General features: G+C 55.7%; 3 protein-coding genes across 3 annotated transcripts; 1 reads left to right on the forward strand and 2 right to left on the reverse strand.

Moving 5' to 3' along the window:
* Nucleotides 1–12,241: 12,241 nt before the first annotated feature.
* LTHEOB_7708 (uncharacterized protein) lies at nucleotides 12,242–12,484 on the reverse strand (the record flags this gene model as incomplete). The annotated part of the gene is made up of 1 exon (XM_035517104.1): nucleotides 12,242–12,484. One exon carries the CDS (start codon nucleotides 12,482–12,484, stop codon nucleotides 12,242–12,244), a length of 243 nt encoding a protein of 80 aa, XP_035371217.1.
* Nucleotides 12,485–17,244: 4,760 nt separating this feature from the next.
* LTHEOB_7709 (uncharacterized protein) lies at nucleotides 17,245–21,233 on the reverse strand (the record flags this gene model as incomplete). The annotated part of the gene is made up of 4 exons (XM_035517105.1): nucleotides 17,245–17,318; nucleotides 17,394–17,840; nucleotides 17,895–18,092; nucleotides 18,146–21,233. The coding sequence occupies 4 exons, from the start codon at nucleotides 21,231–21,233 to the stop codon at nucleotides 17,245–17,247; spliced, it is 3,807 nt and encodes a 1,268-aa protein (XP_035371218.1).
* A 2,751-nt stretch (nucleotides 21,234–23,984) lies between these two features.
* LTHEOB_7710 (Ribosomal protein L14b/L23e) lies at nucleotides 23,985–24,854 on the forward strand (the record flags this gene model as incomplete). Its single annotated transcript, XM_035517107.1, has 5 exons — nucleotides 23,985–24,001; nucleotides 24,133–24,180; nucleotides 24,325–24,571; nucleotides 24,674–24,751; nucleotides 24,822–24,854. The coding sequence occupies 5 exons, from the start codon at nucleotides 23,985–23,987 to the stop codon at nucleotides 24,852–24,854; spliced, it is 423 nt and encodes a 140-aa protein (XP_035371219.1).
* Between the last annotated feature and the right edge of the window lie 1,138 nt (nucleotides 24,855–25,992).

A 25,992-nucleotide genomic window follows, 5' to 3' on the forward strand; every position in this document is an offset into this window, starting at 1 on the left:
CTTCCGAAATGTGCGCTTTTAGCGATCCGACAGTGCAGTCTTCTATGACACATCCACCAGAATCTGAGATTCTATGTAGGTTTGTTAGCTCCTATTCCAATATTCTTTTGTACCGTAGCAGCAGCAGCTCGGGCCCATTTATCACAATTGAGGCCTCGGTGTGAGGACGTAATGGCTTGTACATGGTGTTGTGGATCTGCCTGTCTCTCCAAACCTTTCAGGACGTGCTAACAAGCAACACCCAGTCCGCTGTGAGACAAACTTGCAGCAGTGTTTGCCATGCTTCCTGGCAACCCTAATGTTGCTCCCTCATGACCTTGACTTTTTTGCCATGTCTATTTCCACTCCCAACGTGTTATCACCTTGTATGGCCTTCGGAAAGAATCGGCAACGGCTGGTCGGAAGAGAGGACGGTATGGTGAAGTGACGGATCGTTTGTTTTCTCGACCTCGCCACGCGGGAATGGGACTGATTTCAGAGCAAGGGACAGCTCGTTCCTGATTCAAATTAGCGGAAGACAGGAGTCACTCTTCGTCTCCTGGACTTAGTTGACTTGAGGGCCCAACATCGTGAAGAGCAGCCAGAATCTGGTGAGCTTGCCACCTTATATTAGTACGCACAATCGATTTCGGAAGCGCGTTTTCCCTAAGAAAAGGGCGGGCTCGTCGCAGCGCGGAGAGGCAGAGAAGTCGATAGGAGATAGCTCTTGAACACAACTATTCAAAGAACACGCAGGTCGTTCGTTGGCTAAGGCATACACTTCTCATAATTCGCTCGAGGAAAGTGTAGTCGACTAATCATGGGGTTTTTCTAGCTTGCAATTTTGACGTAAGCTTGAGGATCATCTCAGTGTTGGAGTCATGATCGAGTCCGTCCTTCAAAGCCGAAGCTACTTACCAGACGTACACTTTCAGGATAATCCGAGGATGTACGCACTCGAAAAAGCTGCCGTCATGGCGCGAAGAGGTTTCAAGTCTCTCCAGGCGCTTGGCGCGGTCGGGGTGAGAAGGTGATGCAGTGATGTTTGCTGGCGTTCCAGCCGTTGCGAGCATAGGCGCAGGCCCGGCCATTGCGCGACCCCGCACTTGCTGAATCGCGTCGCAAGAAGGGGAGAGATAGGAATAAAGGGTCGCTAGACCTCTGGACTTATGGTTAGCGGACGTAGTCGCGTTAACTTGGAGGTGCAGCGACAGGATGCTGGCATCAGCGAAGGCCCTGCTGACAAACGCTACGCCGGTGTCGCTCATGGCTAGCAAATGTGGTCCCCGTCCCTTCATCTACTTTATCCTAGTGTAGGGCAGATGCGTCCAGTGGCAGTGTCGCGCGGATCGCGAGGAGTGGAGGCGGAGGTTCAGAGAGCGAGGCGGCGCGAAGGACTCTGGCCTTGAATGTAAAGCAAATGCGGAGATCTTGAGGAAATCTCCCTAAAATTCGATGCCGTAAATCGCATGAGCGTGGTTTGGATGGTGCAAAGTTGCCTTCGGACCGACCGTGCGGCTTTGAAGTAGTGGTGAGGCGGGAGTCATGTCTGCGACTGGTTTTGATCAAAGCCACGACCCTGGGGGACAGCGCAGCATTTTCCAGGGCTCTTGTCCGTGGTGCGACGCAGCAAGGCCGCCTTTTCGGTGTTTGTCAAGGGTATTGAGCACCCCTTGTGAGGACTTGCGACGGTTGATAGAATCGCAGTTGCAAAGACACCCTCTTCGCCCGCTCGCATGCCGCTTGTGGGCGCTCTAGCGAACAGCTCGCCACAATGAGGTGGCCACAAAAAGTTTTTCGTCATATTTCCATGCTTGTACCATCCAAATCGAGGTGGTCTGGCACGACCATGCCTTCCAAGCCGTCGCATCGCTGCAAAAATACGCACGCCACGAATTTCAATGCTGCGCAATTCCATATTCTAGTAAAGCCACTCACTCTGAGACGGCTGGAGATATTCGGACACCTGCACGCCTTCCCAGGCGGATCATGAGTGCCGCCACCTCTGTGCAAGTCATGTCACGACGGCCCGCGAAAAGGTCCTGAGATGGAGATGCAGCGACACCCAAACAGAGCCCCACATGCAGAACTGCACATTGTACGTGAGCTTCCCATTCGCAAATTAGCTGCATATAACAAGCTATTCCGAATTATCGCTTGGCGCCTTAGGTCCGGACAAGCTTTGTCGATTTGACATGCTCATGCAAGGGGTAATTGCTTGTATGCACGCCACATGCTCTGGGCCTTATCTAATCGCACCAAATCCATGGCCTGCTTTGGCCGTCACTCATCATTAAGTGCAAAAAGAGCTTCTGGTGGGGTCTGGAAGGATTGTCCTCTGTTTCATGTCCCTCCATGAACCCTTGGTTCTGAATACACGGAGCGCCCCTTTGGCCTCTGCAGTGACTTCTCCCGCTGATCATTGACTGTCCGAAAGGTATGGCAGCTCCGGGCTCGCAAATGTCACTGGTTCACTCCCTGCATATAATTTCTGCTCTGTTCTGAGGTAAATGATGCAATACGGGCGGCCGCTTCAGGAAGGCAGACAGCATTTCTTGGTTGTGCAACATGACCTTTCACAAGCCGTCAGTAGGCTTTCCGTAGAACAAACAGCATAATATCCCTTTATCAGTCACTTTCACCATAAAAGAGACCTGTGTGAATGGTAACCATACCAGCGAAAAGACAGCGGCAGGGCCAGACCATTTGACAACCTGGCGGGAGAAACGAAGGGAGCAACCAATCACTGCAAATACCTGCAGTCACTTCAAATGCAGTTGAGTCTTCATCTCGGGCGGCATGCCATACCCTTTCCGGCTTTGGCAGCTGGGGCGATTGCAAGTCATGAAGTGTCTACTCATTACGCTGGCCTCGGCCCGTGCAAGCTCTCTCGGAGAAGTGTGTTCAGAACCAGTTGTTCCGGAACTCCAACCCACAGCAGCAGGCACATTCTCATCTTCCGGGGTTAGCTATCGAGCAAGTTCCGCAATAGTAGCACCATCCGCAGACGCGAATGCGCATGAGATTCACGACCAGACCTCCCGCTCCCTTAGAAGGAATCGAGGGTCCTGAAAACCCGAAGAATGGAGCATCTGCGTGAGCCAGCATCACCGCCGCCGGCCACCCGCATCGCCGGGCGATCATGTCTACCTCTTGCGGAAGGGCGGCGCTGGCAGACGGTGCACCGCCCGGTTGCCTGGCCAGCCGGCCCTCCCCCGTGTGTCCGGGACAACCATGCTCCGCCCAAGGTACAAAAACCCCTCCCCTTCTCCGTCTTGAGTCCTCTTTTCCTTTTTTTTTTCTTCACAACACACTGCATTTAGTTATTGCCGAAAGGCAAGAATTTTTGGAACCTCACTGCGTATGGATCTTTGCCGCAAGGCAGGAATTTTTGGAAACTTTCCTGATCTTCAAGATCAGCTTTTCGTTGATCGACTTGCCTCTGCGCAGGTCTTCGAGGAAGAGCTATTCTCAGCACTGCAGCGCTTCATGAGTTGCTTCGATACGCCGACGAAGCTCGAGCTGGCGGCGGTCGGTCTTTGTGCGTGTGTCCAGTGGCTCTGCTCGACTGCCCCGTCTTCCTTCTGCGCGGCCTGCCTGCGATGAATGTATCTCATGCGTGTTTGTCTGCCAGCTATAGCGGACGCTTGCTGGCCACGGTCGGCCCGCGAAGTCTTGTGTGGAGGGAGAGGAGCAGTGATGTCGCGGCGGACGGAGGCGGATGAGCTTGGTCGGGGAGCCCGGTTCACTCAGCGCCTGGACGCAGCCCTGCTTTTCGTTGGTGTTGAGATCCGTACAGACTCGAAGAGGGAGCCAGGCTCAGAATGAAGCGTTGCTATCACTTGCGGTATGTCGTCTGTGTAGGCGTCCGTCGCGGCGCAAGCGGCGATCCAGAGCGCGCTCGTAGGATGAGCCGGCGGGAGTGCTTTCGAAAGCATCCCGCTCAAGGGCTCCGACGAGCGGGGCATTGCCCGCGCGCTTTCCTGAGATCTTTTGACGCTGGCGAAGTGGTGGAATCGCGGGCGCGAACGAAGCGCGGTCGCGTTCACGGTTGGTGTCGTCGGCGGGCTTCGCGCCCTCGTGCACAGCGTCCGAGATCTTCACCCCGCAGTGGCTTCAGGCAAGGCGATAGGATAGGCAAAGGAGACATTGGGCCCCACTGTCTCTATGAGGCACTCTCCAACCGTTTCGCGACAGGATGTCCGCGCTGTTGTTGTTGCTCCTCCGAGGCGCGCGACGCCGGCGGGCAGTCAGAGCGTCGCAACGCCGTCCGCACCGTTGAAACTGCGCTTCGGGCCTGTCGCAATGCACTCTGCGGGCCTGTATCCACCTTTCACTCGCGTAGCGATGTGTGTGACACTTGAACCTCGCTGTAGTCGCGATGGTTTCGAACTTCCGACCGCTGAACGTGGGCGCGGGGGCACGCCAGACAGTGCCAAAATCTCAACACCTGGTCGGCGCCCGCAACACCATGGAGGCGCAGCAGAAAAAAAGACGGATCATGTTCTTTGGCATGATCTCTCGCTGCCCGAGTGAGGCAAATGGCTGGATCCGTGGTGTCGTCGAGCTATCCGCCATGCGACAATGTCGCTCAGCGGCACTTGGTCACCAAGCGCGACAGCCACCCGCAACACCAGCAATTGCGCCGCCATCAGCGAGAACCAGACCAACGCGACCGCATGCGCGAGAGTTCATCCGCTCTGAGCACAGTGAGCACAAGAGCGAGCGAAGTACTGCTGGCGGACGCGAGTGGACGCCGCCGCTCGTCCGCTCAGCGATGGTCAACACCACGAACCACTTCACAATTTCACGACAGCATGCGCGACGGCAGCAGCATAAGGTCAGCTGGATTGAAGCCCAGGCTCTTTTTTTTTGCTTTTCAAAGGCAAATCTTCCTCGAAGCCCTGCTCAAGGCAAGGCATTCAACGAAAATGCTGTCTCAGATATATCTTCACTGACAAGCCAGGGGAAAAAAACCTCTTGCGAGTAAAAAACCCCTTTGGGTCCTGTAAAGTCAGTAGTAAGGATTTCGAAAAGGGGGAAACGATACTTAGACTTCTCTGAAGAAGAAAAGAAGAAGAGGTTCTGGAGCGAAGAAAGACGGCTATTTGTAGGCTCGGAGCTAGTGCTCGCTTAGGCTTCCTCGTGCTGGCCCTCCGGGGGGGTTGCCACGGCAGCCCTGCTGCGCTTGCCTTTCTTCGACCAGCCCGTCGCCGAAGGCCATACGAGGCAGTCACGGTGCGGTCGTTCCTGCCGCGGACGCCTGGCGAACGGCCCCGCATGGAAGGCTCCAGGCACTGGGCCCACCCGCATGCGTCGGTCGCCGGCTGGGCGCAGCAATGGCCGACTCACATGCACACGCCTTCTCATTAGGAGGGAAGGAGCGATTGGGAGGCGCGGCGCAGGTCTCCAGAGTACAGCCGACGGAGGCGGCCTTGACGGCGAGGAGGATGGAAGATAGGTTCCTCGCCATAATCGACGCCTGCTGGTGGATCTGAGGTGGGCGATTCCCTCGGCCGCAATCCGTGGTGTTGAGACTCGTCTGTGCCGTACTGCGCTCGTGCGCCAGGTGAGGCGGGAAACGTGAAAAAAATGCTCCCAGCGCTTCGCCTGGAGCCAGACGCGGCCGCAGGAAGAGCTTCTGGGTACATCTGCCAGCGGGCGAGGACGCCGTCAAGCAAGCTCGAAGCCTGTCGCTATCTCAGCTGGGAGGGCTCGGACAGCGGCTGGAGCGGAAGGTCAAGGACAGCGCCAGCGACAGTGGCAACATGGTGCGAGAAACTGAAGGATCGGGCACTGAAGGCAACCAACTCATTAGATGACGGCACTGAGCTTCCATTGAGAGTCCGAGGCTGGATATGGATCATCCTGACAAGGACAGTGGCCGTGAGGGCGATTCTGAAGCTGAGTCTGGTGCTTCTGCTTCGTGATCTGGCAGATCCTCTCCGTGAGTTCCACCGTATCCAGCTCCTCCGGTGGCTCTGATTGTGACAAGAGGAGCTCGCCGTTCTCCTCGTGCAGCCCGGGCACCACAGCCAGCCGATGGCATCAAGCCACATTGCGGCTTCGAGAACTTCCACATGCACTGAAGAAGAGGAGCTCCCGCTAGAGGGTCTCGCGGATAATGAAGTTTGCAGTAGATTGTGTTGCGAATCATCGCTCAGACGCTGGCAGCGCTTCGCTCTTCAAATGATTCGGCCGGCTCGTCTCAATCCCAGGCTCGCGTTGAAAACATTCTCTGCCCGCAGCTTGAGGATATGGCAGCTTTGGTGCGACACTCCTGACTACATTCTACTGTGGCCGACGCGCAGTGGTGAGGCGCTGAGCCGCGCGAGACTGTCGTCTTCGATCCCCCGGCTTGACATGTCACTGAACTCTGCGCACCGAACGGCACCCAGCAACAGGCGTTGAGAACTTTGGCGCATCAGGCATAGCATTCAGCTCACTCTCAAATTTCGCAATTACTCTCCATGATCGCGTCGCCGCTCGCGAATTATGACACGCCTCAATGCCTTCGCGAAAATGCCTCACGACCAGAGCGCCGCGACCGGGACGCAGGTGAGTTGTGCCCTTAATTTGGGAGTACATTTCTGACACCGGAAACCATCATAGTCTGCTTGCCGTGTTCCCGCGCTCTTGAGAGCCAGCCTCGTTCGCTGGCACCGTTGAAGCCACGCCGGCAGCCGATCCTTGAACACAACAGAAAAGCAGCTCTCGCGAAATGAGCACGGATACAAATACAAAAGGCCCGGGGTAAAATGGAGCATTGCGGCTGCTGAGGTGTCAAAGAGGTCTTTTCCATGCTCATCACGCCGGATGGCGATGGAGAGACTTCGCTGGGCCCTGGTGCCGCCATCTGCGGGTGGACGAGAGCGCATAACGCCACCCACATAAAGCATTGGCGAATACAACTCAGTATCCAGAGTGTCTATGCTATCAGAATGCTGGGAGAGGGACAAATTTGAAGCTATCATGGGGTGGAGCAGGAAGGCTTTTGACACCATACGCAGCTCCAACACCGGCAGCGCAGGAACCTTGAACTGTCAAGGTAGAGCGAGAAGGCCTCTGACACCATATGCAACTCCAGCACGAGGCACAGCTCAAGCATATTCAGACCTTCAGTGGTGTGCAGAGCGACGACTGCAAACACTGAGGCGACAGGCAGGATGCACTGCGTGCGGCGGGTAAAGGTCGACATCACTCTCAGATTTTCCGACCGAGAAGCAGGCATAGATAGTACTATAGCACACAAATGAGACTATGATCACTCTTCATGGCTTTCAAATAAGTGAGGGCGCCAGTGGCAGCCATTTCCTGCCGACTATGTTGAAGTGATGCGACCGACCAGCGCAGCCGGACCACGGCCTGGGACGACGCGACGGTCTGTCCAGCCACCGGCGGTTGCCATCAGAGCACACCCGCGACGAGAGAGCCTCACGATAGATGAAAGCGCACAAAGCCTGTGGCGGGTCGCCTCGAAGAAGCTTGCAAGGCGCGCGGGCGAAACGCGCGGACAAGGCGCATGGGTGGCCTCCTGCACGATGGCGTCTCGCGACCACGCGGGCGTGCGACCGGCGCTGCAACACCAGGCTCACTCCCACAGGCTTCGCGCGCGCTTTCAGCTAGAGCGATTCAATCCGCGTTCCAGCGAGCCGAGTGCTGTGGACGTCGCATGCTCGGCGCGATGAGCGGTGCGCGGCTTGCAACTCCACAGCCGCCTCACCTCCGAGACGGGCGTCGTCCACCGTGTGCTCGAGTGTACTCCACCAGCGACGACTATCGTCGCCTGAAGACGCGCATCACGACATCAGCGCAGCAGCGGCCTTGCGAAGGACGAGTAGGAGGCGCAGAGACCGCGCAGCGCAAGGAGCCAAAGAGGCACCAAGAGCAAGGGAGACCAACGCCATGAGCAAGCATCTCTTCAAGTCACTTCAGAGAGGCTTTTCTTCCTCGATTTCCTGCTTCTAGCAAGAAGATCAACGAAAAAAAAAGTATAGGGAGGAATTGGACCTCCAGTAAAGGGAATTGGACCCTCAAGTAGAAGGAATTGGACCTTCAGCTGTTTCCTAGGCCGGTGCCACTCGGAAGAAAGAACTGTTTATAGTAGCCATGACGCGAATGGGGATCAAGGTATACTCAGGAGCTTTGTTTTCTTTGGGACCTCCCGTGGGTCGGGAGGCCGATGAGGAAAAGAAGATGGTTTGGATGAGCAGTAGATGGGCTTTTATGCTCGCTGGAGGAGCCCTCGCTTAGTAAGCCCCATGCGTGCAGCTGCAGGCGGAGGCGCTGGCAGCCGGGCAACCAGGCACCGGGCGACGATTGTGGGCAGCTGCCTCCTCCGTGGACCCACATTTACCCAGGCGCTATGCCGTTTCTACGGGGTCCAGTGGTCCTCGTCTGCCTGTCTGGGCAAGAGCGACCTACACTGCCTTCCGCTGCACTAGATTTAGCTATAGGACTGAGGCATGCGACTGCCTTTTCCTGGTCTGCCGACCAAGCCCATGCCAGGCCGATGGGCGGTGGAGGCGGATGAGGGGCAGGCACATGCAGCTTTTGCACCACACGTGCGCAGGCTTTGGGGTGTGCGGCTTCCGTTTTGGGACGTCTGTGAGGTGGGAGAGCGATTGGAATGCTCCATGCGATTCTGTCCCCCAGAGCGAAGCGGCGCTATGGCGAACTAGATCTTCATGGAGACTTCTGCCCGCGATTCTAGATAGGAAGTCTCTTGGAGCGCGCACCGATCCAGCACTCAGCATGTGCCTTGCTGGCAGACCGAATGCCGCGGTGATGACCCAGGAAGCTTGATGTGGCAGCCCGTGATGTCAAATCTTAGACCGAGTGGCCACACGTCGAGGGGCAGAACCACGCTGCTGTCGCGGGCATCACCTTGCTATAGGACCCAAAGGAACACTGTCGGATGCTCCTTGACCTTCAAGAAGGAATCCCGATCGCTGTATGTGAGCCGCCACAGATTGGCTGGAACTTGGGTGCACCGCGCGCCGGCTGTTGTCTCGCCCTCGGGTGTCTCGTCGGTTCCATGACTTTCTTCCGCGCCACTTCACAACTCCGCAAGGCTCTGAAGCAACAAAAAATGTCTCTCCGGCTGTGTCTTGACGTTTGAGCGACAGTGCGAGGATTCCACAGTTTCTTGCAGGTCAGAGTCCAGCGCGCGTTTGCGCTCCCCTTTGTTCTGACCGACCAAGCAACCACATGTGCGTCCTATTGCGCCGCAGCACGACGCGCAAACTTTCGACGAACTCATGATGTGCGACACAGCAAGCAGCGCCTGTCTGTGTCTCACCAATTTCCAGTCTCGCGCCGTCCATTGATCCTGATTGTCGCCAAAATCCTCCTACTCGTCGACCCGGTGACGGCGGGCGTGCACAAACAGAGAGGAGAAGAGTCTGACAAAGGCAGAAAAGCTACATAGCCTCAGCTTCGGTCCCTGGTGAAGTCGGAGAGGTCGCAGCGCTGAGCTTTGGTTCGAGGAAGGACGCTCCACCCAAAGCAGGAACGGTTCCCAACTGCCTTCGGTTGGCTTCGTCAGCCGCTTTGGAGAGGCGAGTGACTGTTTCTTAGCCGCATAGCAGCACGCCGCCTTGATGATCTCACGATCCTGACTTGTGCTTGGCTTGTGCCGTCGAACGATGTCGGCGGCGTTCAACCCGGGTAGTCGGCCGTTGCGGCGAAGTAATGTCTCAATCACATGGTAAGATGCCTTTATAATGTACGACACTCTTCTCGGCAACGCGATCATCCAGCCTCGACCGTCTTCGATGTCCGGTCGTAGTTGAACGCGGTGCCCGACAAATACTCTGAAGTAGCGAGACGCTACTTGAGGTCTAGAAATGCGAATACTTCCGGATAATTGATGTCAATGCGAAAATGCGCATCAAATGCCAAAGGCCAGCCGCGTTTGAAAGGTCTGGGTGATCCGGTCTGGGTGGCGAGCGCTGCTCTGCTCTACTCTGCTTTGCTCAGTGGCGCCGCCCAGGCTGGCAACTCCAGCCTCCAGACTCCAGACCGCCCTCCTCATCACCCTCTCCTGCCATCGGACCTAATCACACGCTCCAGACTTCCCCCTAACCCTCACCTGCCCATCTCTCATCGTCCACCCGCTCGAATCCTCCTTTCCAAACGAAAATGCGCTGACTACTCCTCTCTCCAACCGCAGAGAGCCCCGCTCGTCTCTACACCTCCGTCCGCCACCATCACATCCGCATGACGACTGTCACGGCCACCGGCGACCGAATCGTAGACCGCGCCGCCCTGTCACTCCACGATCTCACTATTCTCTGCCCCCCGTGTTGAGCCCCACTGACGAAAGGCTTAGACGCGTAGCTAAGGAGGTGAACAGGTCATGTATTGAGCTGCCCGAGAGAAAGCAGTAACTACACCCCTTGGCGATCGCACCTGCCAACACCGGCGCCCAATTATACACCACGAAAATTCATGGTCCATACCTACGCCAACTTCAGCTACCTTGCCGAACGCTATGAACGTACGCAACACTCAGCATGTCAGATTCGGAGGTGGCACATCTCTTGGTACTCTGAGGGTGGAGGCGCTAGTTTCTCAAAATATACTGAGTGGGACCGTCCATAATACTGCTAGGCTGGAAAGAGCGGAAATTTTGGCTTCACCGAAGACAGATGGGAGATTGGCGGCTGACCCCCTGGCAATTCAGGACACCCAATCGACTGAAGCTCGGAAATTGGCCACTGTCGATGGTTGTGTGAGGGGTCGAATTGTTGGTCCCCCTTGGCTTTCGTCTCATTATTCATGAATAAGTGAATTGAGAGCACATGGGATTGCGGTGAAAGTCATCCATCTCAAACTCGTCTCCTCGAGGAATCGCACCCTTCCTTCGATACTGGTCGGACAATACATCTAACTGACTTCAGGAGAGTTCCAAATCTTACGGCGTCCAAATCTAGTCAAATTTCCTAATGGTGGCTTCGGTAAGCAAACCTCCTCCATTCGCTTGATTTGACACAAAGGCACTTTCGTGGTCGAATACAACTGTCACATTTAAATTCTCTCATGGCTATGTAGGCTAGTACCTCTGCATCTTGACAGTTTCCCCGATAATCCGCACATTAACGTACCAAAGCACACGAGTTAATTACAATACGCATTTTACAGCGTTGTAATCGTGCAAGAATCGAGTCAGAACGCTTCCAGTACCCCGTGATCAGTATAGCAAGCCGCTGAAGCGGAGAACAGCGGCAAAATTCCTACCTGAGACAAAGAGGAAACCCCGCCCTTGGCTAGTGGGCGACAGTGTGCATATTCGACGCGCGGGTTGATGTCTGTCACAGGCAGCGTCAATCTGGATTGAGTCCTGGGCTCGACTTCCACATTTGCGACGGATACTTTATGTGCTAGAGATTTCGGACGAGCGACGACCTGAAAGCCGACAGACACATCAATTCGCGCTGGGGAGCGGGATCCGGCCATCTAAATAGTACCGACCTACAAGCAAATCCATGAAAGAGCACCAGACCGGACCACTGGATCCCACAGGCGTCTTCACATTCAACATAGTGGAAATGGCCAACAAGATGAGGGAACGCATCCGCGAAACCTGCACAGTGGATCGTCACTAGACGGAGATCAGAGGCATGCTGCAGACGATTTGGGAGAGCGAAAGAGATCATTGGAAAGTACAGGAGAGCCTAATCGAATTTTGACAACGGAGGCGAAGCAAGATGTGCCTGACACAGATTCTAGAAGCTCCCAACGTAACCTGGTTGTTGGCATGGTCACGGGTGGCTTGAGTAGCTGACCGCTTGCTCTCCTATCTACAGAGGGATATTGCAGCCGACGGCTAGCGTGAATTTATTTCATACTGTGGGTAGTTGAAGCTATTGTCCGGACGTGAATGTATAATTATTAATTCCACATTTACATCCAGATGATAGCTTCAACTACCTACTCATGTTCTTTATCATTAGAAAAAAAAAGGAAGGAACTGAGGCGTACTTATGCCATGTTCCAGGGCCCTGCTAATCTTCGCGCTAGCCATCGGCTGCAGCACCCCTCTGTAGCACCCTCGTAGTCGTGATCGTGATCTTGCATGTCATGCCAGCCACGCACTTCATCTCTTTCAGGTCATACATCAGATTGACATGAGGCATGGCATCACCTCGGTTTCGAAAATCTATTTCCGGACACTCCTTGTGAGCGGCTATCGGAGCTACCATTAGCTATAGATTTTTGGCCTTTTCCCTCAAGAGATGTCGCTGCTGCTGTGCTGCTGCTAGTGGTGGCCGACGCCCGACTGCAGCTCGTATCCCTGCTCCTCATCGCGCATCGGGATCACGGGGGCAATGAAGACTGGGATCCTGACAGGGCGCTGGTGACGGGCGACGATGAAGGCGCCGCGGCGGTGAGGGCGGCGGACCAGGATGGCGAAGACGCAGCGCTTGAAGAAGACGCAGGCCAGCGCCGCGGTCGCAACGCTGGCGACCAGAGCAATGAAGACGCCCATGTTGCCCTTCATTGTTGCGAGGAGCGGCGGCGGTTGGAGGTGGAATTTTTGTCTGAGAGCGGGTGAGTGTTAGTCGGACGGCCTTGAGCAGATGAGGGTGGTTGAGCGCGTACGGTTGGCTTTGTGAGCGCGTGCGGGAGCGCAAGAGCAGGAGAAGAGAGGCGGCTTGTGAGCGGAGCGCTGTGGAGAACTGGGTTCGCGTTGGTGGGCGGTGGTGTTGAGGTTGTGCGCGTGGAGGAGAGGAAGAGGAGCGCGGAGACAGTCTGAGTGAGAATATCTAGGTGCGGTCTGGCTGTGATGGAGGGCTCCCACGGGCTCACCCTGCAATCCAGGGCGACAGCCGCCACTCTCAGAGCCTTGTTCAGAAGACACTGAGACTCTACCAGTACCAGTACTGTCTTCCTCACGAACATACGTCCTTGCGGGCAGTCCTGAGCGGATTGTCGCTGCTGCTTGCGACAGCTCGACGCGTCCCGGCCAGATGAGAAAGTGTTATCGCATGATTCCATAGTGTCACTTCTTCGTGGTTTCTAGTTTTCTGAAAGTACCAGACAGCGCGCTGGCGCAGTGTGGACACAGTATCGATGCCATGGACGAGCAATGCTCACCGTGGGAGCGAAGCTCTGCTGGTATGCCACTTCAACGCACACAGCGAGGGTAGGCGCGCCTTCTGTCTACCTCTTCACCCCGAATTTGCCTCCAGTTCCCTTTTCTTGCAGATTGCAGCCCGTGGACCGAAAAGTTCATCAAGTGACGGGCCAGGCGCCGCAGCAGCCGTTCCACCACTGCCCAAAGAGGCCAGATGCCCGTTCCATGGGCTTCTGCTCGAGGCTAACAAGGCAAGAGCAGGAGAGCCGCTGTTGCCCTGCCTCATGCGCATTCCATTGTTGGTTTAGCTGGAAGCGTTGTTCGGCCAGCGCAGCCCCATGCGCCCCAGATGGACTGGTCTTGGCATGCCTATATAAACCCCCCGACTCCTCGACCAAAGCTCCTCTTTTTTCTCTTCAGCTCTCTTTGCCTTTTGGCTTAGATCAAGTGTAGTAACTGTTCTTTCCAGCTTAATCTCTGGAACGTCCCTACGGGGGCTTGTTACCAGTAAACTTGTTTTTGGAACCGGGTGGCTGGTCACTGAGCTCCGCTCATACTAGCTGCCACAGTGTCGCTCGTATTGCACTACTTCGGGCTGACGCGACCATTTTCACATCTTTTCGTCAAACTACTGGCCTTGAGCCGGTACTTGAGGAAGAGATTCCTACTGCGCTGATCAGTCTAAAGGCCCTGCTGCCGCCTCACACGTTGCGACGCTCCATGCGCCCAGCCTCTTTGCGCGTCGCATTCCTTGACGTCGCGACACGCGTGGCGTGGTGTTTACGTTCGCGACTAAACCAAACACTTCAACGCTGCGCGTCCTTACCCGGTCCATGAAGCTCTGTACAATCTCCACCTCCCATCTTCCAGGCAATCCAACGATCGCGCGCTTTTGTCTGACCGTGCTGCGCAGGAAGGGCTTGCACGTCCTCGAGTGAAGCGCAACCCTCCGCCTCGCGCCGTCTTAAAACCGCTCGCAACTGCGACTACATGTACAAGCTTCGCGAACCACGCGCGTCGCGCCCTCGTCGCTAAGCCTCGCACGTCGTTTTGTCACATCGAAAGCCGCCCACACTCGTTCTTAACGACGCTCGAGTCCTCCCCGACCCGTTTCTATGTCTGGTGGCCGGCGTCGCATATACATGGCGGCCATATGAGTCATTGCCAAGGAAAACATGATGAGAAGGAGGCCGAATCCGACAACTATGGCGAGGACGTCTAGCCCGCCGGTGGTGGTGCTGTTGGTGAAAACGCCTGCGGTGCGCAGTGCTCCGTAGGTTGTCAGCACAGCGACAACAATTACAAAGGCAAAGGAGTAGAGAAGTGACTCTCTCCTTACTACTGTGGTCGTAGGTGACATCTGTCAAGTGTTCGCTGTGGCTTCCTCAGAAAATCTTGTTCGTCTGGCCAAGTATCGTGGAAAGCCTTGAGGATTTTCGGAGCAAACAGAACTCGTGAGCGCCAGAGCGAGTCTTTATAAGCATTTGAGTGTACGGGTACTCGTGTTGACGGCGGTGGAATTTCAATGTTGGCACCGGCGTAGGCAGCCGTGTACATACTCGAGGATCTGGAAACGGCGCCACGTCAAGCGTCCGAGGTGGGCGGGATCGGAATATGTAATGCTTACCCCGCCACGTCGCAAGGCCACGAGCGAGTTAGACAGATGTGGATACGACTAGATAACTGGCGAAAGTGCGATTCTGCGCCATCTTTGCAGTGCTTGTCAGTGCCCTTACATACCATCACCATGGGGATCCATTGAAGAAGATTCCGGGTCTGGATCAATGGCTCGATCCACACATGCGGAAAAACAGAAGACGTGATACCAAATTCGCACAACAGATAAGATCCAGCGGAGTGAGTGAAAATTGCCGTTCAAATTACGATTTAGTCGCAGCTTCCACCAATGAACGCCTTTTGGCCTCACTGTTTCAATTTTAGCAGTACACGCTTGCAATATCAATGCAAAGCGATGCTTATCTTGCGAGTTTGGTTGTGTCAGATCTTGGCTTGAGACACAATTACATGGAACTTGCGATCTAGACCGTGCAACATGAACTGCTTAGCAGTATGCGGGGGAACAAGGATATACTTGCAACAGAGGGTCGATGAAAGCCTGCTAGTTCTTCAGCGCCGGCCTCTGCTAATATAGAGAAGTATTCCTGACCACAGATCTTAAAAAGCTTACTTACCGGTGTCCTAAAGCCTCTCTGTCCACACGAAACAGTAACTGACATCACGAAGTGACGCGAAAATGCAAGAACAATGATAGAGCAGCATGTGAAAGATACGGAATTTCTAGGGAGCTTCCCCCATCGCTCATCTTCAAGGGCCGGCTTGAGCTAGAGATTCCGCAATTAGCCGCTCAGAGCTCAAAGATTAGTCCGTGGAGATAGTTTTCAAAGTGGCGCTAGAACACTTCGAGACAAGTTACCATGCTATCGCACTTATTCTTCCGATAGCGCATCCAGATATACCAAGCGCGCATCCACCATGAAATTCATAGTGTATGAATCCGTCATGTGCCAGGATTTTAAGAGTAATATGGCGCCAACGATACTTCCTTATCAAGGCTGAAAATATCACCGGAGGTCATGAGATTCTTAGTTGTGGCTTGCTAATCCAGGGATGCTGAGAGTATCGTGGTCAACTTTGTGTCGAAACCCACGTAGGCTCCCGAAGAACGAGGGATTCCTAGAAAGTTTAGCTCGCACCGAAGTTAAGCAAGACCCGGTGAGGGGGGCCGAGGAACGTATCCCGCACAGCTTTCAAAGCCCTCCAGCAGTTACAAACTACTCAGATTGACGACAAACAAAGACGACGACTTACGATAACCGACGCTCAAGAAAACGTGAAGTGTGCAACCCACGCACGTCCGAAGCGTGAGGTCAAGATAAAGTGCGGGCCGCTCCCGAACAAATTCCGCCTCCGTCTCGCATCCGACATGCTTGCGCCACAATGAACACGACGCACCGCCACACCTCCGTCGTCTCCCCAAACGAGGGAAGACTTACGTTTCGGCATCTGCGGCACGCAGAGCGGGAAGACCAACCTCCCGGATCCGACCTTCGCGCAAAGACTCCCGGTACTCGCCGGGGAAGGATTGCAATGGAGTGGGGGGTTTGCGTACGCACCGAAAGGGAGTCCGCGCGTACGGCAGACCCCTGCCACGTCCGCAGCACCGATGACGCGGCATCACGGTTCGCGTGGAGGTTGCGCCAACGGAAACATCCAGCAATCCTTCAAAGCCGTGGCTGGGGCAAAAAGCAAAGTAAAATAAAAAGCAAATAGAAGGGAGGATCATGAGACACCACGCGACGTGGCCCCGCTTCTGTGGCGTCGAGACAAATGATCTGCTTCATTCTATTTCGGTGCCATGTCTTACATTGACCGGTCTGAAAGTCAAACAAGTGAATGGTTCTAATTGGCTCAAATGGTCTAGTGAGAATCATGGATGTGTTCCTTGCTAGTTCTGCTTCGACTGGTTTGCAACGCTGCAAATGCTCTCCATAGACAGGATGACTAGTAAACGATACAAAAATTGGCGGCTGTACAGACACAAATACATCCAAGGGCACGAGTGCTGCACGAGAGAAACAGTAGAAAGCAGTAGCTTTATTTCCTTCATATTTGACAGCTATGGTATAAAACATGATGACCCTGACCCGCTTCGCCTTCCGCTGTTCGGAGAGCGCCTTCGACCGGCGCCCTTGTAGCTTGTGCGAGATACCTTCAACCGCAAAGTTCCAAGTCTAGAACTTAGGGGAAAAGGAAAATGTGAAAAAGAAGGTCGAAGTGAACTTATAGAACTTGAAAAAAGACACTCCGTGAGGTATCCGTGCGGAAAGAAACCCCTAGTACATGAAATGAGAAGGTAAAAACACACAGGAGAAAGTATCAAACGCCCAAACAATCGCCCATTTCGCCAATTTCCATGGACTTAGACAACCTAGAAGAACCCGGTGACCTCCGCTGAAGAAGGAGCTGCAGCCGACCCAAAAAAATAACGGGCTATGTGCAGTTGTGGGAGTGAATTGAAGCAATTGAGGAAGCTTTTAACATAAAATGGCCGCCTCGTGAAATCCGGCCTGCTCTCTGGAGCAAATGAGGCATTCCTTACACGGTCCGATGCTTGTCGTCATTGCTAGTAATGCGTGCACATGATCTGAAGCTGAAGCATCTGTTTAGATCTTCCGCCTCAACGTGAATTTTGTAGCTTGCGTGGCAGCTGGCAAGGCGTCGGAGAATCGGTTTCTCTCTGTAGTAAGAATTGCTTCGTTAGTGTAGGAACGTTCCAACCTTGATAGAGAATGGAAAAAGTATATCCACTCACCAGCCTCGGTCTCAAAACCCAGCGTAATGTCATCATGTTCACCGGGATACTCCGGCATGTCAAGGCACGCAAACCTTCTCTTGGCCTGTTCGACTTCATCCACAGGACCGTTGTCCCTCTTCCTCTCCGGAGGCAGCCAGAACTTCGCGTCGACCATTCTTAGGCCGTAGCGGCCCCTTTCACCCTTGCTACCCTTGAGCTCGATCTTCTCAAAGAGATCCATACTCTTGATTTGGAAGTTCATCGCATCAGCGTGCGAAAAGTCTTCCATGTAGGCACAGAATTGGAAAGTGCCGGCTTGTTGGAGGATCTGCAGGCGCACAGTCTGTGCCTCCCAACGCTTGTAAATGGGCACAACCATTCGCCTACGGGAGATGGCAAGAGTTGCGGCAATACCATCATACTTGACCTCGAAACCAGTGACGGCTTGCTGGAACCTGTGCATAGCTGTGAAGACGGAATCAGTAACATGCTTCTAAACGTGAGAATTCCTCTGATTACCTTCATGGTCCTTGAAACAGTAGCTTCTGATGGTGGGTGAGGTCTTGATGGTCCGCAAGAAATCCGCAATAGCATCCGGGACGTGGGTATCGGCACGCTTTGCGTCAACAGCGGCTGTAGCGTCGTCCTGCGGGAAGCGGAGGAAGTGAATATCGGGATTGCCGCTGTTGTCAAGTCTGACGAGCATCTCACCGGGTCCTATTGGATGTTATCAGCATTGCATCTTCACAGTATGGGGGGAGCAAGCATACCGAGGTTCATGCGGTCAGTGATTGAGCCGCAAGCATGTCTCGTGATAACACGCAGTTCCTCGGAGAGAATTGTCTGCGGCACTTCAACTTCCGGGTCGTCAGGCTCCTTGTTGAGAACCTTGACGTCCTGCCACTGCATTTTCTTCACGATGTCATGGCCCGCGGAGAAAACCTCTTTCATTCCAACCTGTTCGACCAAGTATCCCTTCAGAGGCACTTGAGCAGGGCAGAACTCGTCGGGGCCAACCATGAGACCGTTGAGAATTTGGAAGAGTTGCACCCGTTCTCTCGTATCGTTGAAGCTCATGATAGCAGTGCAGATTTTCTTTCCCTCCTCCCTAATTCTCAACATCATCAAAGGAATGTTGGCATCGCCAGGGTCACTCCGGAACTCGAAGATAATAGGTCGTTTCCCGGTGAATTCGTGGCTGACAGTACTAAGGGTCTTGCTCCTAGGACTTGTAATCATGAGGAGGCGGTAGCCACGGTGGAGCTTCCGCTGCCCGGTACCTTCGTTGACCATGACGAACTTCTCAAAGATGCGGACTTTGCAACGTTTGATCCTGTCCGGTGGGAAAGCAGAAGGGTTTTGCGGGTCCTTGTACTGGAGGTCACGCACTGTGACTTCATGGATGCACTGCTCGTCTTGGCGAGTGTTCATGCTGGCCTCAACCTGACGCGTGTAATCAAAGATGCCCCAAAGCATGCGGTAGTCCTTTTCTTCCAGATCCACATTCAAGGTGAAACCACGGGGCAGACGGATGGAAAGCCCACGAGTGCCAGTCTTCCACTTGACATTTGCCCAAGTAAGGCCCTTCTTCGGATCGCCTTGCACTGCACAGGTAAGAAGGTCAGTTTGACTGCAAAGGCCAATCTTGACATTCCAATCATTGTGAGGGCGCAGAATGGTAAGTACGGCGGGGAGGCTGATGCCAGACAAATCATCATCGTCCTCGGAGCTGAGGCCCACGTTGACGAAGATCCGACCATAACAGAAGTCTTCCTTGGTGTCGCTGAGGGGCATAACGGACCGAGGGTTGATGGGGCGATTAGCGGTGTCAACGACGATTGATTTGCTCTTTCCTCCGAGGACTGCTTCCACATCCGGCGTAAAGGTCGGGTAGTTGACCCAAATGTCTTGATTTTGGCCTTGGATCAGAGCATTCTCCGGTGGCATGACATTGTTCCTGGAGACGGAGATAAGGAGACCCTTCAAGCTACTAAGAGTAGACTCTTGGATCTCAAAAAACTCCGTCATCTCTTCATCTCCCGCAGCGCGGGCCTTGTCAGCTTGAGCACCAAGCTTGCCGAATTTCCTGATGCCCGGATGGTTGTCCAGCACCTCTGTCAAGATCCACCAGGTCTTGGCCAGATCAACGTGGGCCTGAGTCAGCAGCTGCTGTTCCTGCGTCTGACCGCGGGGTCGATTCCTGATCATGACCTCCAGACCGGAGCGGCCTTTCAGAAACCACCAGATAGCAGCCCGCATCCACGTCATTGGCGCATAGGAGTCAACTGACTTCTTGACCTCTGCGGTGAGCTTAAATACCCCGCGCATGTGTTCTACACGCTCGGCGAAGTCATCAAGAGCGGCATCGCCAGCGGCGGCGAGATCGGCGCGGTGGCCAGACGAGGCCGCACTCCAGCCGGCGGTGCGGTCGGCCAAAACATTGGGGGAGCGCGGAGGCTGCTTTGGGATCTCGACGTTCAGAGCAGGGGACCTCATTGGTGATCTGTCGCGGCTGTCAAAGTCGCGCTGGGTGGGGGTGGTGGCGTCGATGGAATTGGGAGAAGCTGCGTGGGGAGGTACAGCAGGAGGCGCCAGGCCTGATTGAAAGTAACCGGAGGAGGGTGGGCGGGAGTGGGGAGGGCTGATGATGAAGTCGCGCTGCGAACTGGTGTCGGTAGGGCTGGTATTAGAGTGCGTGAGAGAGGCGTGTCCGTTCGACGAAATAGATGAGGGTCTCCGCCCAGATGTCGGATCATCAAAGGGGTTCGGCCGGGGTGGTGCTTTAGCGCCTTGATCATATGACGGCCTTCTGTATGAGGTAGACGACATTGACCGCGGCGATCCCACTTCGAACGTGCTCGAGCTAGACATGGATGGTAACCGATCATCCTCGGGCGATGGCTCTGCGCTAGCTTGATGCAACGCTTGGCCCTCGTCGGCGCGCATTTGGTGTTGCACGCGGGCAGCGAGCGAATCTGGGTTTGTGGGCTCGGAAGAGAGGTAGTTGTTTAACTCGGCGTTGAAATGAAGTGAGGAGCCGTCCGAGGACGAGGAGGCGACCTTTGATAGCTCGGGGAGCCGGGGTGGGTCATCATCTTCCGGAGATTCGGGCGTCATCTCTGACAGGCCGGTCTGCGACCGCTTTAACGGCCCGGGCCTAAAATCTGGCTCGTCATTCGGCATGTCCTCCGCAATCGTGGCACCTGTAGCAGCGCGCGGGCGCTGGAACTGGCGGGTTTCCTCCTCATCGTCGGTGGCGTCCGTGGGCTGGGTCTGAGGGGGAGGGGACTTGGGCCGGTTGAAGCGCGTTTGCAGACCAGGCGAGACCTCTCCCCACGACGTGTGAGCCCTCTTGACGTTGTCCGGCCTCTCGATGTGCCTGTGTGACACGGTCATGGACCGGCCGATGTCTGCCTCGTTGAACTTCCTGCCCTCGGCCTTGGCCGCGCGAGCAGCGGCAACACGGCGCCGCGAGATCTCAATTGGCGGGATTTCCGACTCGTCACCGCCTTCGCCAATGACGTGGGGCGGGTCGTTGAGGAAGCCGACGGTCAGCGTCTTGGAGCGCGGGCGTGACGGGCGGCCGCCCCGCAGCGACGAGGGCAGGCTCGACAGATTGGAGTCGGACTGGTGTTGTGTTTTTGCTTTGGCAAGCAAATCTGAGGCGCCGGGCCAGCGCTGGGCGGTGGCGACGTCTATGCGAGGGGCGTTCTTGGTGGTCGAGGGCTTGAGGAAGTCCATCACGTCGGCCTCGGTCTTCTTCTGCTTCTCCTGCTTGGACACCGAGTCCTCGCGCTTGAACATCTTCCATTTGCTCTGTTTGGGCACACGGCCCGTCTCCTGGGCTTCGTCGGCCATGTCGAGACAGTGGGGGCGTGGGAGGAGCGGTGCGGAGGAAGCTGCGGGGCGGCGCGGTGTGGCATGCGACAGCGGACAGCTGCTGGGGCGGGCGAGGAGGAAAAAAGCAGGCGGGCGATCGGTCGAGGCAGATGGGGCGGGCCCGGACGAGAGCGTTTGGCGGCGCCGTATCGCTCCTGGCGTGGTGGTGCGCGGTGTGGTTGCTCGTCCAGGGCGCCCGTTATCGTGGGCTGGTGCTGGGGCTGGTGCGCTTGGGCGTCAGGACAGGCTGCGGGCTCCGGCAAGGGTCCCTGCTAGCGAGCCAATGCGACCGGGCGGGGCGCGCTCACTATCCGCTCAGGGCAAAAAAGCTACGCCAAATACGAAGCAAGAGCGGCGGCAGCGAAGGCTTTGGGAGCTGCCGTGATGCTCGCAGATTGCAATTTGGGCAGAGCCGAGCAGCGCGCACTCTGGCCTCCTTGGCGGGCGGTGGAATGCGCGCACGTGTCACCTTGCCTCATCTCCTGGCGGCGGAGAGGTTTCACGCTGAGGAGCAACGCGCGCGCACCGCCGTGGCTCAGATAGGCTCTGGCTGGCTGCGATCGTAGGGCCCTGGGTGACCCCCGTCGGCCCGTCTCCACCTGCCTGACGCCTGCCACGCCGCCTCCCTCGAGCCGGCAGGACGCGTTGTCTGTCTGCCGTCCCGAACGTGCGCGGTCGGCCGCCCGCTCGTATCTAGGCCAATTTAGAGCTGCCCACCCCCGTCGCCTGATGCTTCTCCGCGCCGCGTGGAGGCGCCGCACCCCTGCTCCCGCTGGCGAGCATCAGTGGCTTGTTTCAGCGCCGAACGACGTCGCGGCTCTGCGGCGCGCCGCTCTCCCTACGCCGGCCGCCTGCCGCTGTTACACACTTGCAAATCGTCATAAAGCGTGCGTCGGCCTGCACATCACCTCGCCCGCTGCCGCTCGGACGCCGCGACCTGAGCCCTACGGCTCCTCCGCTATACGAGTCGGCCTCGTCCCGCCCGACGCCGCCGAGCTCGAGCCGCGTTCGACACGAGCGCGAGAAGCTTCAGATCCTGAATCAACCCTCTGGCGCCGCGCGATTCGGACGTCTCTGGAGGATCGCCCGTGTCGGCGTGGCCCTGGGAATCAGGAGGCCCTCGCGGTGCACCGCTCACAGCAGACCAAGTGGTCCGCATGGCTGGCCTAGGTTCCTCCCGCAGCCTGCGTGGTCCCCGTTTCGTGCCCATCTGACGTCGCATCCCGAAGCCGCGCCTGCTGGGGCCCTGGTCCTGCATTTGTCTACCTCTTGCAGCCCTTTCTCCTGAATGCTTCTCGAATGATTCAGACCGCCTTTCTGCGGACTTCCCCAGCGTTGACCCCATTGCTTGTCGTCGCGCTAGACACCGGTCACCCACCCGTGCAATTCCCGCAACCCCATGACGACGTGCCCAACATGCAATTGGATGACGTTTCTTGACATCTACTTTTTCCCAAGTGCCCAGCCATCTTGCTCATCTTCGCTGGTTTCGGCTAGGATCGCTCTCGTTGGACATGAGATCGTCGCGGCCCACAACGCGCATTGCTTCTACCCGAGGCCTGAGTCGCGACCCGAGCGTCACGCGGTCCGGTAATATCTCTGCTAAACAAACGATCTTTTTTCTCTGCTCGATTGCCGCGGTGATCTGAACGCCTGAAGGGCTCGTTGGTAAACATCCGTCGAGCCGGCGCAGCGGGAAGCGAATCATCAACCGCGTTCCATAATTTTCCCCACTGGCGTGAGCTTGGCTTTCCCTTGAGTCGACTTCCAACATGGCGTCCTCAACCTCCATTTTGGGAATCCAGCGCCCCATCTCGGAGACGCCGGAGAGGAGCGCCTCTATGCATGGCATTTCAGGTACGGCGGCACGCCCCGCTCGTCACCGGGCCCCGGTTGCGGTCCGCGAAGAAACATGGCCGGATAGGCGAAGCCGAAGGGATTCGCCGTTCGGCATTTTTACGCCGCAGAAATTCAACGCTCTGTAGGGGAAGACGCGGACGCTATTTTTATCTACTCCTTGGCTTGGCGGTAGCAGAATACGTGATGATACCTACCGCTTTATGTAACCCGAGGCGGTGCTCGCGCTCCCGCGGGAGCATTAAGGGGCTTGAGCCACACGACAAGCTTCCCTCAGCGCCGTAGGGCGCGCCAGCCTCGGTGTAGGGCTGGATAGTGAGGTGCACTGGCGCTGTGGCTGCCAGAAACAAGTGTCGGCCTTCGGCGGCCGGATACGAGGCCCAAATGTGGCGCGGCCCTTCTGACTACGGCCACACGACTTTTTCCCGTTGTCTCCTTTTCCAGCTATTTTCAGACGGAGAGGTCGCAGTAGGAGAAGAGAGTCATGCTGCTCAATGGCTATCCTAAGTCCGGGTAGTCCAGAAGGTTGGTCGAAACAGTCATGACAAGCCAGGCACAGCGCTTTGCCAAGGGCATTGGAAGTTCCCATACCCTATTCTAAATACGTGAATTGTATGCGAGCTTTAATTTCAATTCTTAAAAAGTTCAACCATCACGTTCGGCGCTGGTGGTAGTAGTGAGCAAGAGGGGCGAGGCTCGAGATTTGGTGTTCCCCGCCGTTTGGGGCTAGCGCGCGGAACAACACATCGCCCGAGTTCCGGCCCACCGAGCAGGCACAGGCGAAGCGAAACTTTCGATATCGCTGCGGAACGCCGACGACGACAATATACCCTCGCACCTTATCCCCCGACCACCACCGGATAATCAGCAAAAATGGCTTCCAAGAGAGGGTACGTCATCCGCCCTTCCCGAAATCGCTGTCGCGATGGCCGCAGTCAGACGGTGGAGGGAGAGGAGGCGTTGAGAATCGCGCGATGAGCTCTATGGAGGACATGAAGTCGCTAACATCAATTCTGTGCAGACGCGCTGCCACCGGCAACAAGCTCAAGATGACCCTCGGTCTTCCCGTGTACGTTCAAGTCCCGCAACGACTCCCCCAGTCATGAAAAACACCCCGGATCCGCCCGAAAGCAACCCCCGGCGCATACGCACGCGCATGCCCCACGCGAAACATGGCAGCGAAAAACGAGCGAGAAGCTGATTTGCGTTACAGCGGTGCCGTCATGAACTGCTGCGACAACTCCGGTGCCAGGAACCTCTACATCATCTCGGTCAAGGGCACTGGTGCGCGCCTGAACCGTCTGCCGGCCGGTGGTGTCGGCGACATGGTCATGGCCACTGTCAAGAAGGGCAAGCCTGAGCTGAGGAAGAAGGTCATGCCTGCCGTCATCGTCCGCCAGAGCAAGCCCTGGAGGAGGGGAGACGGTATCTACCTCTACTTCGAGGACAACGCTGGTGTGGTACGTGCACGCCCCGCATCCTGAGAGTGGAGGACTTTGGAAAGAATTTAGGAGCTGGTGGAGTCTGGTGAGAACAGAAATGGCTGACGCGATTTGGCACAGATCGTCAATCCCAAGGGTGAAATGAAGGGCTCTGCCATCACTGGCCCCGTCGGTAAGGAGGCTGCTGAGCTCTGGCCCGTAAGTTTCTCCCTGCGTTCTGCGCACGAGAAGGCGTTTGCAATATGGATTTCACTGACACCACGCACAGCGTATTGCCAGCAACTCCGGTGTTGTCATGTAAAGCGTTTCCTGCTTGGGGTCTTCTTTATCGGTTTTCACATGGGGAAAATAAAGGGTGGCGTGCATTTGGTCGCCCGGGTTCATACCATAAGACTACTTCACAGTAGTGAAATGCAAAAACGAAACATGAACACCACAACTTCAGGTCTCGTCTGATTCATGCCACAATTACGTCGTTAACTATTTTACCGGAAGCCACGAAAGCAACAGCCAACCGTAGCCCAACCTCGAAAGCCCATCTCCTAAAGCAGCCTTAATACTGCCCAGCGAAGCCGACCAGCGGGAGCAACCATGTCGTTGTTGGCCCAAAAACCGGTCAAAGTAAGCGTGTTGTGGGGATGTGCGGAGACGACTGCAGAAGCGAAATAGGACTCGGTCTGAACCGAGATGACGGGTCACTCCTCGCCCTGGGACTCGTGCTCAGATCTTCCCCGTACATCCTGCGGTGCTATATCCAAGTCAGCAGCTTTATTGGTTCTCCTATAGTGGCCCTTATTATCCTGTGGGCACCCGTATGATACCTGCACCTTGAATTTCGGCTCCCAGGCTGAGCACCTACCAACCACCCGGAAATCGCCTATTACGCTTCTTGCACCCTATATACGCGTTATCTATCCATATATTGTCAAGCAATTTTATAACATTGGACGTGGATTTCCATATGATTTCCCAAACACCCAGCTGGAGCAGCAAATGCCCCGGTCGAGAACGCCACTTCATTTTCCAGCGCTTTTCTCCCAATACGCTCATCTCGCTCATTGTGGAATCTTAGCCGTACAAGCCGTCCAACGGCCTAGGGTAGAAAGTGTTTATCCTACAATTTAACATAAAATAGCTGGAAGTAGCAAGGAGCACTGACAAATTTCCCAACGTCATCTTTAAAATTATATTCATGAAAGACAGCCAACAGCTGGCATTTACCACTGTACCCATGAGAAAGAAACGAGTAACCAGTATTCCGAAAAGGGTGCATATCCACAACGCTCACGGCAATGCCAGAGTACAGACCCCGTTATCTTGCTCCTTTCCATTCCCTCGACCTCTGAACCGCGGTCTTACTCGACATCACTTCGCCATAAAGAGAGCAAAACCGAAAGCGAAGAAATAGTCATCAATCTCGAGCAATTATATACACTTCA

The sequence above is a fragment of the Lasiodiplodia theobromae genome (genome assembly GCF_012971845.1).
Source record: "Lasiodiplodia theobromae strain AM2As chromosome Unknown scaffold_23, whole genome shotgun sequence".
Classification (NCBI taxonomy): domain Eukaryota; kingdom Fungi; phylum Ascomycota; class Dothideomycetes; order Botryosphaeriales; family Botryosphaeriaceae; genus Lasiodiplodia; species Lasiodiplodia theobromae.